General features: G+C 43.5%; 1 protein-coding gene across 1 annotated transcript in view; it reads left to right on the top strand.

Annotated features, from left to right (window-relative positions):
* The first annotated feature begins 3,653 nt into the window (after nucleotides 1-3,653).
* The window catches only part of FKBP1B (FKBP prolyl isomerase 1B), a 45,644-nt gene continuing 35,170 nt past the window's right edge, over nucleotides 3,654-14,127 (top strand). The window contains exons 1-2 of the mRNA XM_066314706.1: nucleotides 3,654-3,762; nucleotides 7,012-7,059. Of these exons, the coding sequence (XP_066170803.1) occupies nucleotides 3,726-3,762; nucleotides 7,012-7,059 (85 nt within the window). The 5' untranslated portion in view covers nucleotides 3,654-3,725. The remainder of the gene's footprint in view (nucleotides 3,763-7,011; nucleotides 7,060-14,127) is intronic.

Genomic DNA, 14,127 nt, shown 5'->3' with positions numbered 1-14,127 from the left:
TTGGGTTTAATCTGTTAATCACATGGCTGTCACTGCAGGTGTGCTGTCAGATTTACCCTAAGCATGTGCTTTGGGAGGAATCACAGATTCTGGCTGACTCTCTTTTGTCAAGGCTCATGATGCACAGGAACATTCGCAGTGACACGACCTGCTGAGCTCTGCAGGCTGCTGTTTATTTTGATCAGGATTTTTTCCAGTGTGGTGCTGGTTTTGCATGACCTGTACCCTTTGGGATTAAAATTATTTGGTTGAACATGTTGGCTCACTGAATGGAAAGGTCAGTCTTGGTAACACATTTTTAGTTTGTTTTCACTGTTCATATCACACTGGTTGGGTTTCAAAGTAATGCTGATTCTTAATCCATGGCTGCTGGTGAGGGAAATGTGTATTGTTGGGAGGGTTTTGTGGCCTCCATGAATTTTTGCATTTCCAGAATTTGCGCTTTCTGTTTATGAGCAATTTAATGCTTTGCCTTCCAGGGGTGTTCTTCGTGTGCATGTGGAATTTATTACAAATTATTTGTAGCTCCTTTGTAGATTTTAAAAACAATGAAGAATGGGATTTCACAATATAGGAACTATGAACTAAGTTAAAACACCCTAAAAATTTGAAAACTGTCTTCCTAAAAGTGGAAATGCAAAATAAACAGTACTGGCTGTAGGGGTTTTAACTAAAAAAAAAAATATGGCATATTCATATGCTAAACTTGGAGGATTTGGGTTTTTCTCATAATGACTGTGGCAAATTGTCCTCTTTGTGACCACTGAGTAATCTTAGGTGCTGGAGTCATGTGGTTCCATCAAAACATTTGGGAAGGAGTGTCAAGAGAACCACCCACTTCTCCAGCCTGCTCTTTTTGATGCCAGGACAGAAAACCACACTGTGGGAAGGTCTTGTGGTAAATGACTGTTCAGGAATGTGAGCTCTACAGAGCTTTGGGGATACACACTACTGGACCTTGCCCTTGATACAGATACACTGGATCCCAAGGGTGGTGGAGGTGGATGACATGCAGTGACTTTCAGAGATCATTCTTAATACAGTAATCTGGTCTGCTTTGATAATCTGGCTTTAGCCATTTCCTTGGTCATGAACTTTCCCTCTTAGTCCCTTCATTATTTCTGTCTCCCCTCCACTTCCCTGCCAGTTCTAAACCATTTTTTTTTTTTTAATTTTAGAGGCTTTCCTTAAGATACAGACATTGCTTGTTTCATTCTACTATTCCAAGATCTTCATGTGCTGTAGACTTGTTAACGTGTATTTAAGGATCTCCATGCCTCTAGTGAATACTGTGAGGGGGAAAATAACATTATTTTTGATTCAATATCTGTGGTGTCAAAGATCTTTTAAAATTTTCATCCAAGAACTTTGAGATACTCTCTAGAGATCCTTATTTTCTGTCTTGGAATTTGGCCTTACGTTTCTTTCCATAGTCTTGGGAATGAGTATTGGGGATCTAATTAGCTCATGCCTAAAAGAAGCATTTAGAGTCCCACCATGGGGCAAGAGGCCATGGAGTAGGATGATTGTAGATACAGCATATTAGACTTAGGTCACAGCTTGGTCCCTCCTAATCCCATTTTGTGGCTTCTGAATTTTGCTGTTGATAGGCTTTGCTTTTTTTATGATTGTCAGTCTCCCTGAGGATGCTGTGGTTTGCCTTTAAGGCCTGTTACTTGTGATGACACTTGAAGCAGACATTCTGTGATCCCATCTGAACTATGTCTATTCTGTGATTAGGTCCAATCTCCTGTCACCAGACACAACTCAAGAACAGCTATTCTCCCATCGTGGAGAAATGCACGGCCTGATCAAAGGAAACATGTAATTATAAAAGCTAAAGTAAACCCATCAAATAATAATATTCATTAGCTTTATGCCTTCTGATGCTCTGATCATCTGAGAAGACACAGACATCTACCTGGAGCTTGGATGAAAGCAGTCCTCCTAGTGAAGTCAAGAGCCCTAAAGGACACCATGTACCTAGAATTTCCCTTTATAACTCTCCTTATGTGCTTAGCTTTTCTTCTGCTGTCCTTGTTGCTCTGTAATGACTCAGAGGCACCTCTGGAATTAGCAATGTTCGTGCTTCTGTGCCACTTACCTCCTACCTGGCATTTTCTTATTTCTCATATGCATTTTTAGTATCTTTCTACTGATCAGAAATCAAATGACACTGGCAATGGAAAAGAATCCCTTTTCAGAATTTGCACTGCTACAGGCCTCTTCTGATAAACTGTGGAAAGTGCCTGCTTATTCTGTGCATGTTACCTACAGATGCAAAATTCACTGGAATGAGAGGCAGGTGAAAGGAATCTGTGTTCAGCCCTCATTACTGCTTCTGAACTCGTGTGAGCTCATGATCTTCCTCACTTGCCCATTTTTGGGGAACTTCAGCCAACCAGCCCTGGTATTTCAGAGTGTCTGACCCACAAGGAAAGATAGATACAATTGAGCACCAGGTGAAGGAACAGTCTGGTCAAAGTAATGTGAAAAGCTGTGTGGAGATGGTCAGTGTAGTTCAGAGTATGCATGCAAGGGCCACATTATCACAGTTATGAACCAGCACAGTAATTCCTCAGTTCACTCATTCTGACAACTGCCCATATAGTGGAAGATCTATTTTCCTGAAGAGAACTCAGTTTGTAACAGATAAAAATCCTGAAAAAACAATGTCAGAGAAGTGCAGATTGGAATTAGATGGATATAGACAGCTCTTCCAGCTGGAAAACTGATGATGTTGCGGTTCCATTTTTATTTTTAACTCAGAAAACACAGAACTGCAAACAGAACTACTCCTTTAGAGGCAGTGGAAACTCCTGAGATTCAAATACACACTAAGTGCATGAGGAAATAGTTTATTTCAGGTGCACTCTTCAGTAGTTGTAGCAAGGTTGAATATGTAAATCTCACATGACGGGAACACCATACATACATAGATCTTCCAATTTAAAACACGGATATGAACAAGAACGTACGTAGTGTTTTGCACTGAAACTCAAGGTCACTGCCAGCCTGCCGGAGACCTGCCGCTGCTGCTGCTGTGTGGGGTCACCAGCGGTGGGTACCACTGCCCTGATGCTGCCGTTCACCAACAGAATGGGGAGGACATTCCCATCAGCGCGCACACGTAATGTGCGAGCACGGATGCCTTCCTCCATGGCTCTTTCTAAAGGGAAATGCCGACCCTCCACCCGCACTCAGCCGCGTCCTGGGGTCTGGCTGGTTTGAAGCGCGGAGCTCGATCTCCCTGCCTGCCCGGCGCGCCCGCAGCAGCACCCCACGGGTACCCCCCGCTCCCGCACACGCCCTGAGCCCTCCGCCGCTCGGACTCCACACGGGGCACGGTCACACGGGGGGCAAACGCCGCCGAGACCCCCGGGGGAGGGAGCGCTCCGCCGGGCACCACGTTAAAGCGATCCCCGCCCGGAGGATGGCAGCAGCATCCCCCGCACGGCCCCGCGGTGGGGGGCGATGCCGGCGGGGGATACCCCCGCCGCTAAGGCCCTCCTCGTCCCCGCGGCCCCCGGGCGCTCGGCGCGGGGGCGGGCGGACCCCTCCCGTCCCCTCCCGTCCCCTCCCCGTGCTCCCCGCCCCTGCCCCGCATTGGCTGCGGGCGCTGACGGGCAGCCGGGGCGGCCCCTGCCCGCGGCCGCCCAGGGGCACTGCCCGCACTGGGGGTCCGGCCGCGCCGGCGAGCGGGGCTGAGTCGAGCCGGTGTCGCCATGGGGGTGGAGATCGAGACCATCTCTCCGGGAGACGGTACGAGGCCGCGGGGGGAGCGGCCCTGCGGCGCGGGGACGGGGGCGCCCGGTCCGACCGGCGCCCGGCGGCTCCGGGAGCGGGGGAGCCGCGTCCCCGCCGGCGGCAGAGCGGGCAGCGCGGTGCGGGGAGGCGGCGGCGGGAGGCACGGCCGCCCCTGCAGCTCCAGGGGCTCGATCCCCCGATGCGGGAGAGGCGGAGCGCGGCCAGGCTGCCGCCCGGGGTCGCGGCGGCGGCAGCAGCGAGGGGACCGGGGTTTCTGTGGCATCCAGTGACAGCTGCACAGCCCGAGCGCGGGGTCAGCGCCGGCGCCCGGCGAGGAGCCCAAAGTTTCCCCGGTAGCGAGCCCGGCCTCGCCGGGGCACCGGCCGTCCGTGCCAGCATCCCCCGCCAAGGCACCGCCGCCTCCCGGTCCAGCGTGGGATGCTGGCGACGGCTGATGTGTAGCCCGGGTGGCAGTCACCTCTCCTTGGCGCACGCTTGGCTTTCGAGAGCAAATTCACGGTGTTCTGCTGTTCCTTGGCATAATAATATAATTCCGTAAGGTTTTTGTGTTTTGGATTTTTTAAAGAGAATGTAATTCCTAACATACATGTATAGCTATATAATAGGCCAGATTCATTGTTGGCTGATATACAAGCATAAATAATCCGTTCAAGTTGAACACAGATTAAGTTTCTTGGCCCAGTATCTTTCCTTTCTTTGTGTATGCTTTTAAATTGGCTTCTCCCTCTGTGCTGTTTAGCTCTAGAGATCGAATTCTTCTCTTGGTTGCACAGATGTAAAAGACGAATACTTATACTCACATAAGTAATGGTGCTGAGTTTGGGAGTAGGAAGGAGCATGGAACTACCTCATAGCAGTACTTTCTATCTATTAAATAGATCAAGGCTGCTATTGTAAGTAATATGCGATTCCAAATAAGGCTATATGGATTAGTTCTCTTGGTTGCAAGTCTTAATCAAAATCAACTGACTTTAAACACTGTCTTAAGCCGCAGTGAGTCAGTGGTCCTGCGAATCTCTGCTTTTAATTTGGCTTTAATGTGAAATTATGTAGCTTCATTGGCTTTGCTGGTGATACACTTACACAGCAGAGTGTGTGTCCATACGGTCTGAAACTGCTTTTCTCAGATCTCTGTATGATAGTGGATCATTTTAATAACACCTGTTTTACTGGGGGTAGGATTCATCTCACATAACTTTTCTCAGGTTAGCTTGCTAATCTAAAGTAGTCTTCTGGGTTTTCTCTGTGGCCATCTCCAGAGAATAATTTGTCTTGCCTTTCTCTGGATAGGCTGGCTTTCTCTCAAAGCGCTGCTAATTCTTTGCTGTCAATAGAGGAAGCCCAGGAGACTGGCATACGATAGTTTCCTGTGGTTTAGATGGCTGTGAATTTAAAAGAGATGAATCCCACTCTAGCAAACTGTGATGCTCTTACTAGATACCTATTACATTTTGTGCAACGTGCAGCTGGGGATATTCCAGCCAGCTAAGCCAATGGACAAGGCTGTTCAGGTGGCACTTGGAAGCACCACTTTCTCAATTTTTGTGTTGTAAATCTTGTTTCATCATATTCGCCTGTCCTCTGCCATTTATGCTCATGGTTTTGGCATGTGAGCCCTATGCCATAGCTTATATGTTACCTGCTGGATTATATCCTGTGAAGTGCCCTGTAATGCAGAACTTGTTATCATGTTAATTCTGACCAAAGAGCCAGAAAGCCAACTAAGAGATGAGCCTCAGTTTCATAGAATCATAGAATGGTTTGGTTCGAAGGGACCTTAAAGATCATCTTGTTGCAACCTCCCTGCCATGGACAGGGACACCCTCCACTAGACCAGGTTGCTCCAAGTCCCATCCAGCCTGACCTTGAGCATTTCCAGGGATGGGGCAACATCAGCTTCTGTGGGTAGCCTACCTCAATCCTGAGTTTTTGGCTTTCTCTCAAGGATGTTCTTTAATAATTAACCTAGTTGATATTTTTAAGTTCGTCCAAACCTGGGCACTAACCTGGCTAGCCTTGAGAAATCAAGGTTAGCATCTTTTATACACCATTGGCACCTAATTGAGCCTTGAGAGTCATCCCTTAGCTTTTAGTACCTTTGGCAGTACCTAGAACAGGTAAAATGGAAATGGTAATTTCATTTTCCAGTGCCAAGCAAAAAAATTAAGCTTTCTTTCCTTTCAGTATGAACATTTTAGGAGGAGCTAGCAGGCTCTTAAAAGAACTCAGTGTACTACTGCTTTACTGTTGCCTGATGCTACAAAATTAAACTGCTTTTGTCAGTGAAAATTTCTGTAAAGCCCATCCCTGCTAATTAAGATGCCCTCACAGAGCTGTCTTTCTTGAGTGAAAGGCATTAGGGATGTGAGTACAAATGGATTTTCTCACAATGTCACAGTGAGACTTTATTTGAAAAATTATAGCAAAAAACATTCCGAGAATTATTAAAAGTTATAATCCATGAAGTTTTGACTCTCATTTTGCACTTACAGAATGTATGTAGTGCACACATATATAGGGAGAGTTATCTGAGAAAAGCATTACTTGGTCTAAGAGCTAAATAGCAGCCAAGCTGGGACCTTTTACCCTAAACCATCCCATTCCTGTCTCTCATATTAGTGATTTGGTAACACACAGTCATAGAATCATGGAGCTGTTAAGGTTGGAAGAGACTTCTAAGATCATCAAGTCTAACTGTCAACCCAACACCACCACCATGCTCACCATTAAACCATGTCTTCAGATGCCACATGCATGTATTTTCTGGACACTTGAAAGGATTGTTGCCCACTTGCCTGGGCAGTCAGTGTTTTACAGCCCAATGCTTTACAACCTTTTTTGTGAAGAAATGTTTCCTAATATCCAATCTAGACCTAACCCAGTGCAACTTGAGGCCATTTGCCTTCACTTTTCCCCTCACTTGTTTTCTGGGAGAAGAGACTAATCCCTACTTCACTACAGCCTCCTGTGAGGGAGTTGTAGAGAGCAATAAGGTCCCCCCAAGGCTCCTTTTCTCCAGGCCAAACACACACAGCTCCCTCAGCTGCTCCTCTTAAGACTTGTGCTCCAAGTTCTATGAGGAGCCATTTATACCTACAGCTGTCATGTGGGTGTCTCAGGTATCCTAAAGTAACCAAATGGTTAATATCAGATCTCAGTTCAGCATTTTCCTCTTAAAAGATAAACTTGCATAGCCAGGTCAATCAGAGAAAATAAAAGAATAACCTCTTATAATTTTAACAGGACGGACATTTCCAAAGAAGGGTCAGACGTGTGTGGTGCACTACACAGGTAAGGCATGTTCTGGATGTTTTCTCGATGCCAACTGCTTCACACTCAAGACTGATTTCCCATTTCAGATGTCTGTTGTATTTTTTGTTTTGTTCTGTCACTCATAATCCTTTGGATAATGTTTGGATGGGTTTCCTGCCTATTTCACTTCTAGCTGAGCTTTTCAGGCTGCAGTAGCTACATGTGCGTGCTGGCAGGTTTGCCATGGGTAGTGTTCAGTGGTGAGAGCTTTGCAGAAGAAGCTGCAGACCTGATTCATTAAGCCATTTTATTAGCTAATGAAATTGAGCATGAAACAGTCAAAATGCTGGGTTCATATTTTCACAGCCTCTGATCTTGACACAGACTATTAATGATTATATATATCTTAAAAGCACGTGTCCGTGTATTGGCAGTAAAATTCATTCCAGATTGAAGAGATCAATACAAGGTCTGTTTAAACACCTGTTTTATGGACTTGTGTTAATCTTAAGTGGCGAGCTGGTTAATGGAGCTGCTTATGCTGAAGAAGAAAATGTTCTTTAAATCAGTTTATGGTGTTACGCTTTGTATGTAGTTATGTAAGTTGTCAGGAGGATGCAAAAATCTCTGCAGTCTGAATCTCCAACTGGGAAGTTCACTTCAAGAGCTACCATTTTATGAGGTATTTTCCTCAAGAAGCTAACATGCAGGTTATGTAGGGATTGAAGGTTCTGATCTGGGCCTAGATAGTGAGGTAATGTTTTCCTCTAGTGTTCGGGATGATAGGAAAGTTCTCTCTGGTAATTGTTGCTTTCCTTCAGCTTTGTACTTGCATCTTACAGCTGGAGCAAGATGGGAACATTTTCCACTAAATACAACTAATGAAGTAAAACTGTTTGTATTTTCAATAAACTTTCTATATCATTTCAATAATACCACCATTCAGAAGGTTACATGGGAGTTAGTGCACTGGCTCAGGGTGGAGGTTGTCTGGGTTTAAGCTCCCATATATACATTTATATATTCAAAGTAGTTTGATCTAATGAGGATTTCTAGTTTGAATTAGAAGATGTTAAGCACATGGATCTCCCGTTCCAGTCTCAGCTCTTACAGACATTTCTCTGTAACTTAGATATCAAAAATGATGTTTTGAAATTATTTTCGTGAAGATGCTGAAAGATGTGTTTCTCTTCCTGTCCAAACTTCAGAAGGTTTTATGAAATAAAATTGTCACCTCCCACCCCTAGTTGGTTCAAGACAAATTTAAACCAGGCAAAATAGGAAAAAAAAAAAAAAACAGCCTGGTGGCTCCCACAAAGCACATTTTTTCTAGATAACTTCAGAGCGTGTGAATGGTAAATGTGAAAAGATAACAAGATGCTGAATACTCCTATTGATATTAGATAGTGGCTTAGATGAGGCTGTCGTAAGTCGGCTTTGACATAAAAGACTTTATAAAATAAACTCATTAAATCAATCTCTAGTGTAAACTCTGCTTTCTCCATAGATCTTGCTGCTGGTGCTGTGCAACCTCTCTTGACTCCCAGATTAGAACAGATATCAGGGGAAGCTCATCACCTCAGTTCCACTGCTGGTGCCAGCAGTCTTTGGTGGTGATGTTTTTAAATTGGGCCCATGGTTAGCAGATAAAGTGTTTCCTTCCAGTGATTTATAAAGCATGTGGGTAAGATGACATGTAAGTGCTCAGTTTTAGTTTAAAACAGTTTTAATCTAGACCCAGTACAGTTTCTTTTTGTACTGATGAGATTCTGGATGTGCCTGGTATTTATCTTGGAATGATCTCTGTCTTATTTATGTGATCTTGTTAGGCCTCAATGTACTTAATACTTATCCTCAGAACACTCCTCTGAGTCCTGCTTTAGAAATTGGGTAGCTGAGTTATAGGGAAGTCTGCAGAGAAATCCAGAACCTCTGGCTTGGCATCTAAAACGGGAGTTAGGAAAAAGTAAGACACTTGTGTGCAAGGAAGTGATCCAGAAATGCTGCATTTTAGAGCTGCCTAATATTGTATAGCATGTATAACTCTCAGGTTATCTCCATATTTAGCCTATTTGACACTGAGCGCAGATGCCTGTGAGGAGGTGTTGTGTTGTGGGAGGTGAGGGAACCATGCACTGACTGGACTCCATCAAGATCCAGAGATTGTTTGGATCCCCAGAAAAGCCTGACCTCACTGGAGTGCTTGGAGCACAGCTCTGAATCCAGGATCAAGCAGAGCAGAGAGCAAAAAACACAGCCTGTGGGAGCCCACTTGATAAGTGAACAGTTGTTTCAGACATGGCAAACCGATCCCTACCTGGCTCTTGCAATAGAAGAGGGTCATAACTCTGCCTGCCACATCCTATCTGCAGCCATTCCATTCCTGGGGAGAAGAAAGCTGAAACTTCCCACTCCCTCCAGTTGTGCTTGGGACACTGAGCAATGAAGAGTGCAAGAGCCATGGACAAGGAAAGGAGCAGGCAAGAGGGTGAGTTTTTGGTGCAGGCTCTCATGCAGAGATATGGAAGGAGTTGTAGTGCAATCCCTGTCTTTGGGGATTAATTCAATACATTTTTTAATCCCATGTGAGGTGCCAGCTGGGCAGGCCACGTAACTTGCAGTGGCTTCTGCTCTCGTACCAACACACACTGTGGTGATACAGCTCCTTAGCACAAGCATGGTTGGTCCTGAAGGGGCTAGTTTTTTGTGCGTGCATAGAAAAAAACATTCCCGCCCGCTAATTATTCCTGTTGCAAAGGACAGGAGAGGCTAAAATGGGTTTTCTCTTATGCCAGAGCAAGTTATGAATCTTTAGGGACACTCCAGTGAGGGGTGGGCTGTGGGCTCTATAGTGCCTTAATTGCTTTTCTTACTTTTGCTCTCGTAGGCATGCATTTACCATGAGATGGGGAGTGATGGCAGAGAGCATGGACAGGAAGGGCCTGCAGGCACTGCAGGAGTAACTGCAGGAGTAAAAGACCTGTAGCAACCTCCAGTTTTTAGGTGTTAGCTGTCTGTGTGACTTGTCCTGGTGGTCCGTGATGCAGGAAAAGTCCAGAGAGGACCTAAGGGTGGAACCCCAGATGTTTGGCAGAGCTTTAGACATCTGTCTACTCATCCTCCAGGGTTTTATGATTCATCACCAAGGTAGAGATTCAGCAGGGTAGTTTCTAGTCTGACAACCCTACATGTTCTGGAGGAGTGGGAAGTGAGAACTGGAATCTCCTCAAGATGAAGGAGAACTGTGATTGAGTTTTACACTTCTGCTGTCAGCACTCCAGCTATTAGGCTGTTACATGTGGCAGCTTTTCCTCTTTCTCTCCTTGATCAGCTCGATGCGTAATCTCAGGGTACAGTGTGCTCTGATTCCCAAAAGCATTGTGGTGCCTTAAGGAACAGACCTAAGTTCCAGTGGCAGCAGGAGTTAAGGTGCAGTCTCACTAGGGAGCACTTTAGAAAGGACTTCTTTGTTTAAGGAGATTGTTTTTAATTATTTTTTTTCCCCTGAGGAGTAATTCTCTGCTGCTTTACAATTGGAGCAGGATGTTTGGATTACCCTTCACAAGTACCTAATTGCCCTTTCATAAGACGCCTTAGTGCCTAACTTTGGTCCCGTAAATCACTTGCTAAGTTTTCAGCTTTGCACAGCCTGATTTAAGTACACAAATAGATGTCCAGATAATTGTAGAAGATTAGATAGGGGGACTGTGATAGAACATGAAACCAAGTCCCAATCTTAGTATACGATGGAAAAATGTGGTCAGATTCCTGTATGTTTATCTTTGTTAACAAATATAATACTTTCTTCTTAGCATCCAGTGTCCATGTTGAGTCTCAAAAGTTACCTGACACAATATTACTGTAATGGGATTAATAGATAAGGCAGAGCACTGGCACTGAAATGCATTTGCAGCAGCACTGGTTTATGTTATGTTTTTTGTCACAGATTTCCTTGAGCAAGCTTTTCAATGCCTTTGGCAGTCTGCTTATTCCTTCTGTTTTCCATCTGCAAAATGATAGTTGTACTTTGTCTGCCTCCTGTAGAGAGATTGCAGACAATTTGAGATATGAACTGCCTCCTTCTTCATGCTTGTTGTAATGGTGACCTAATCTTGATCGGGTCTTCGGGTTACAGAGGACTACTGATAGCAGTACAAGCAAACTCATTAATTCTGGAGTGCATAAAAGGAATTAAGGCATTTTCCACAGTTTTGCTTTCTGTGATTTAAATTTGTTGACTCTGGCAGTGGGAATTAGCAGAGTAGAATTTTCAATGATTTATGAAGATGTTACAAAATGTGACTTTCAGTTAGAAATACCCCCCAACAAAACCTTCACTGAGGAGGGATGTGCTCTGTCTGAAGACTATGAAGTAAAACCTGCACTCCAGGAAGCTGAATCCGATTCCTGGCCCTCCTGCTGGATGATGGTGTGCCTTCACACCAGCTTTGTGTGTACTAATCTAAATCTGCTTGTGATAATGAGAGGGCAGCTTTTTTTCCAAGTTATTCAGAGTTGACATTCTCTTGTGTTGTCCCATGTTGCTTGTGGCAGAGCTGGATTCTTAACCTCTTCCTCTTCCTCCTTGGCCACCTGTAAAACTCTGATTATAATACAATTACCTTTTTTAAGGAACTGATGATAACCAGTTTTTCTAATGTGCTGGAGCTGACTTGAGTGAGACTATAAAAAGACACGGTAAATAATTAATTATTTATTAAACTGGACTTCTCTCAGGAGATTTTTCAGGCTAGGAGACTTTTTAGGCTAGGACTATGACCCCAAAATAACACTAAATAGATTTCCAATAGAATAGGCTATTTCAGTTGGAAGTGATCTAAAATGATCATCTCTCCCAACTGCCTGACAACATCAGGGCTGACCAAAAGTTAAATTATGTTGTGAAGGTCATTGTCCAAATGCCTCTTACACACTGATAGATTTGGGGGATCAACCACCTCCCCAGTGTTGGGACCCCCTCTCAGTGAAGAAATGCTGCCTAATGTCCAGTCTAAACCTCACCTGGAGCAGCTTGGAACCTTTCCCACATGTCCTGGATCCCAGGGAGAAGAGCCCAGCACCGCCCTCTCTACTTCAATATTTCAATACTGAGAAGTCAATTTTTTTATTATTTTTTTAATGCTTAAAGTGAAATTCCACATTGAAATAAATGAATACTACTCCATTTATTTCAGTTGAACTGTAGAAATTCATTCTGTTTTAAGAAGCAGGCTTTTATTTAAAGCAGAACAAATGATTAATTGTTCTTTTCCTAGTGGTCTGAGGACAAATTCGTATTATCTTCTTTTCCCATATATTGCCAGAATTACTTTATATTGTTTCTTTAGCTTTGGCAGTGGTGTTGTGTTGAGAATTATGGTTATGTCTGTGAAGTTGAAAGCTCATTATATAACAAAAGCATACTGCATAGATATAGAGGAACAGTAATTCACAGAATATGCTTGATTTATCATGATTAAAAACACTATTTTCCATTTAACACAATAGAAATGTAATGCAATTCGCTTGAAATAATCCTTGCCAAAAGATCTGCCTATTTTTCTTGGATCAAAATCAACCCAGCCTTAAGTGTACATAGTAATGCCCAGAGATTTGTCTATACTGACATACCCTCAAAAAGACTAACATAAATGCAGAATAACTTTACAGAGTGTCGTCTGTGTGTCTGTGAGCATGACTGGATGAACATCAGCCTTGTGCAAGCACTCTGTGCCAGATGAGTACAGGAGGATGTTGTTTCTCTGGTCCCACTTTCAGAAACATCTGTACCACTTCAAGTGGGAGCTCAGCGTGTGTAGCTGAGAGGAAGATTGAACTACGTAAGGCATTTAATCAAAATTCTTTGTCTCCAGGAGGCTGTCTAGCTGGGTTTGGAAGAGGATAGTGAATACTGAAATTAGAACTATCATTATTAAGAATTGTATTGTTACAGACATTATAATCGAACCTTGATTTAAAGCCAACTAAATCTTGTTTATGTAGAAGGAATTTAATTCTTTAATCAAGTATGTTCCCAAGATACAAAATACCAGAGGAGTGTGACGTCTGTCCGTCTTTTGGGGACTGCCAATTTTTTGCATTTTTTTATTCAATGCCTTGGTTTAAAAGTATGAAAGCTTTTTGCTTCTGTGGAGACCTTGGTGGCAGCTAAGCACTTAGAAATTTCTTTTTTTCTTTGGTGGATCATAACTGCAAAAAGTAGTTTTAGTCCTCCCTGAAGAATGTGGTCTTTTTGCTGCCCCTTAGAAACGATTTGCAAGTCTTAGACTCTGTCAATAAAGGGATAAAAAAATTCTCATCTTTGCTTATTTAATACAGATTAGTTATCCCTGGAAGTATTTTAGCAGCGACTTTGGCCTAATAGTGATGACAGTGATCAGAGTCCAGAAGCAATGTCTGAACAGAAGAGATTTTTCCTACACATTTTGCTGCCTGCTTAGTGACTGATGCCAGGTATATTATTTGCTCTTTCATTTTGTAAATTTGATAGAAAAAGGGGCCGTGACTCTTAAAATTGTCATGCAATTAATGTTTGCAAGTACAATGAGACTCACTGTAAGAAGCTATTGATGTGAAAACTGATTAGATGAATAAAAAGTTCCGAGATTTGTAAGAGCAAAAGTAGCAGCGTCAGAGTGAGTTTAAATTGAACACACTAGATTGTTGCCTGATGGCAAAGGATTAGTGTAATGAACTGGAGCCTCAAGTTTCCCAGTTGCTCCTCCTTTACAGTGTTGCTGTGTATGGTGCCCATTGGTTACACTGAAGTCTCTTGTGGTGTTAGATGTTATTTAATGTGGTTAAATGAATCAGAAAAGGACCTTGAAGTATTTCAACAATGTTTTTATTGGCAACCTCAGCTGTGAAGCCTTGTTTTGAGTAAGAATTGGAAGTTTCTCCCCTTAAGGCTGCTCCCCATGGCACTGAGATGTTACTTGGACCACTGCTGCTATGCTTTGAGCATATATATACCTGAGGAAGGGAAGGCTTCAGGATTGCCCATGAACACTGTCTTATATTCATTTGGGAAGAAGACAGCATGAGTTTCATTCTTGCAGAGTAAAGAGGATTATAAATAGATTTCTT

Source organism: Sylvia atricapilla, chromosome 3 (assembly GCF_009819655.1).
Source record: "Sylvia atricapilla isolate bSylAtr1 chromosome 3, bSylAtr1.pri, whole genome shotgun sequence".
Lineage (NCBI taxonomy): Eukaryota > Metazoa > Chordata > Aves > Passeriformes > Sylviidae > Sylvia > Sylvia atricapilla.
The sequence above is the reverse complement of the archived record's forward strand: the minus strand, read 5'-3'. Positions and strand labels throughout refer to the sequence as shown.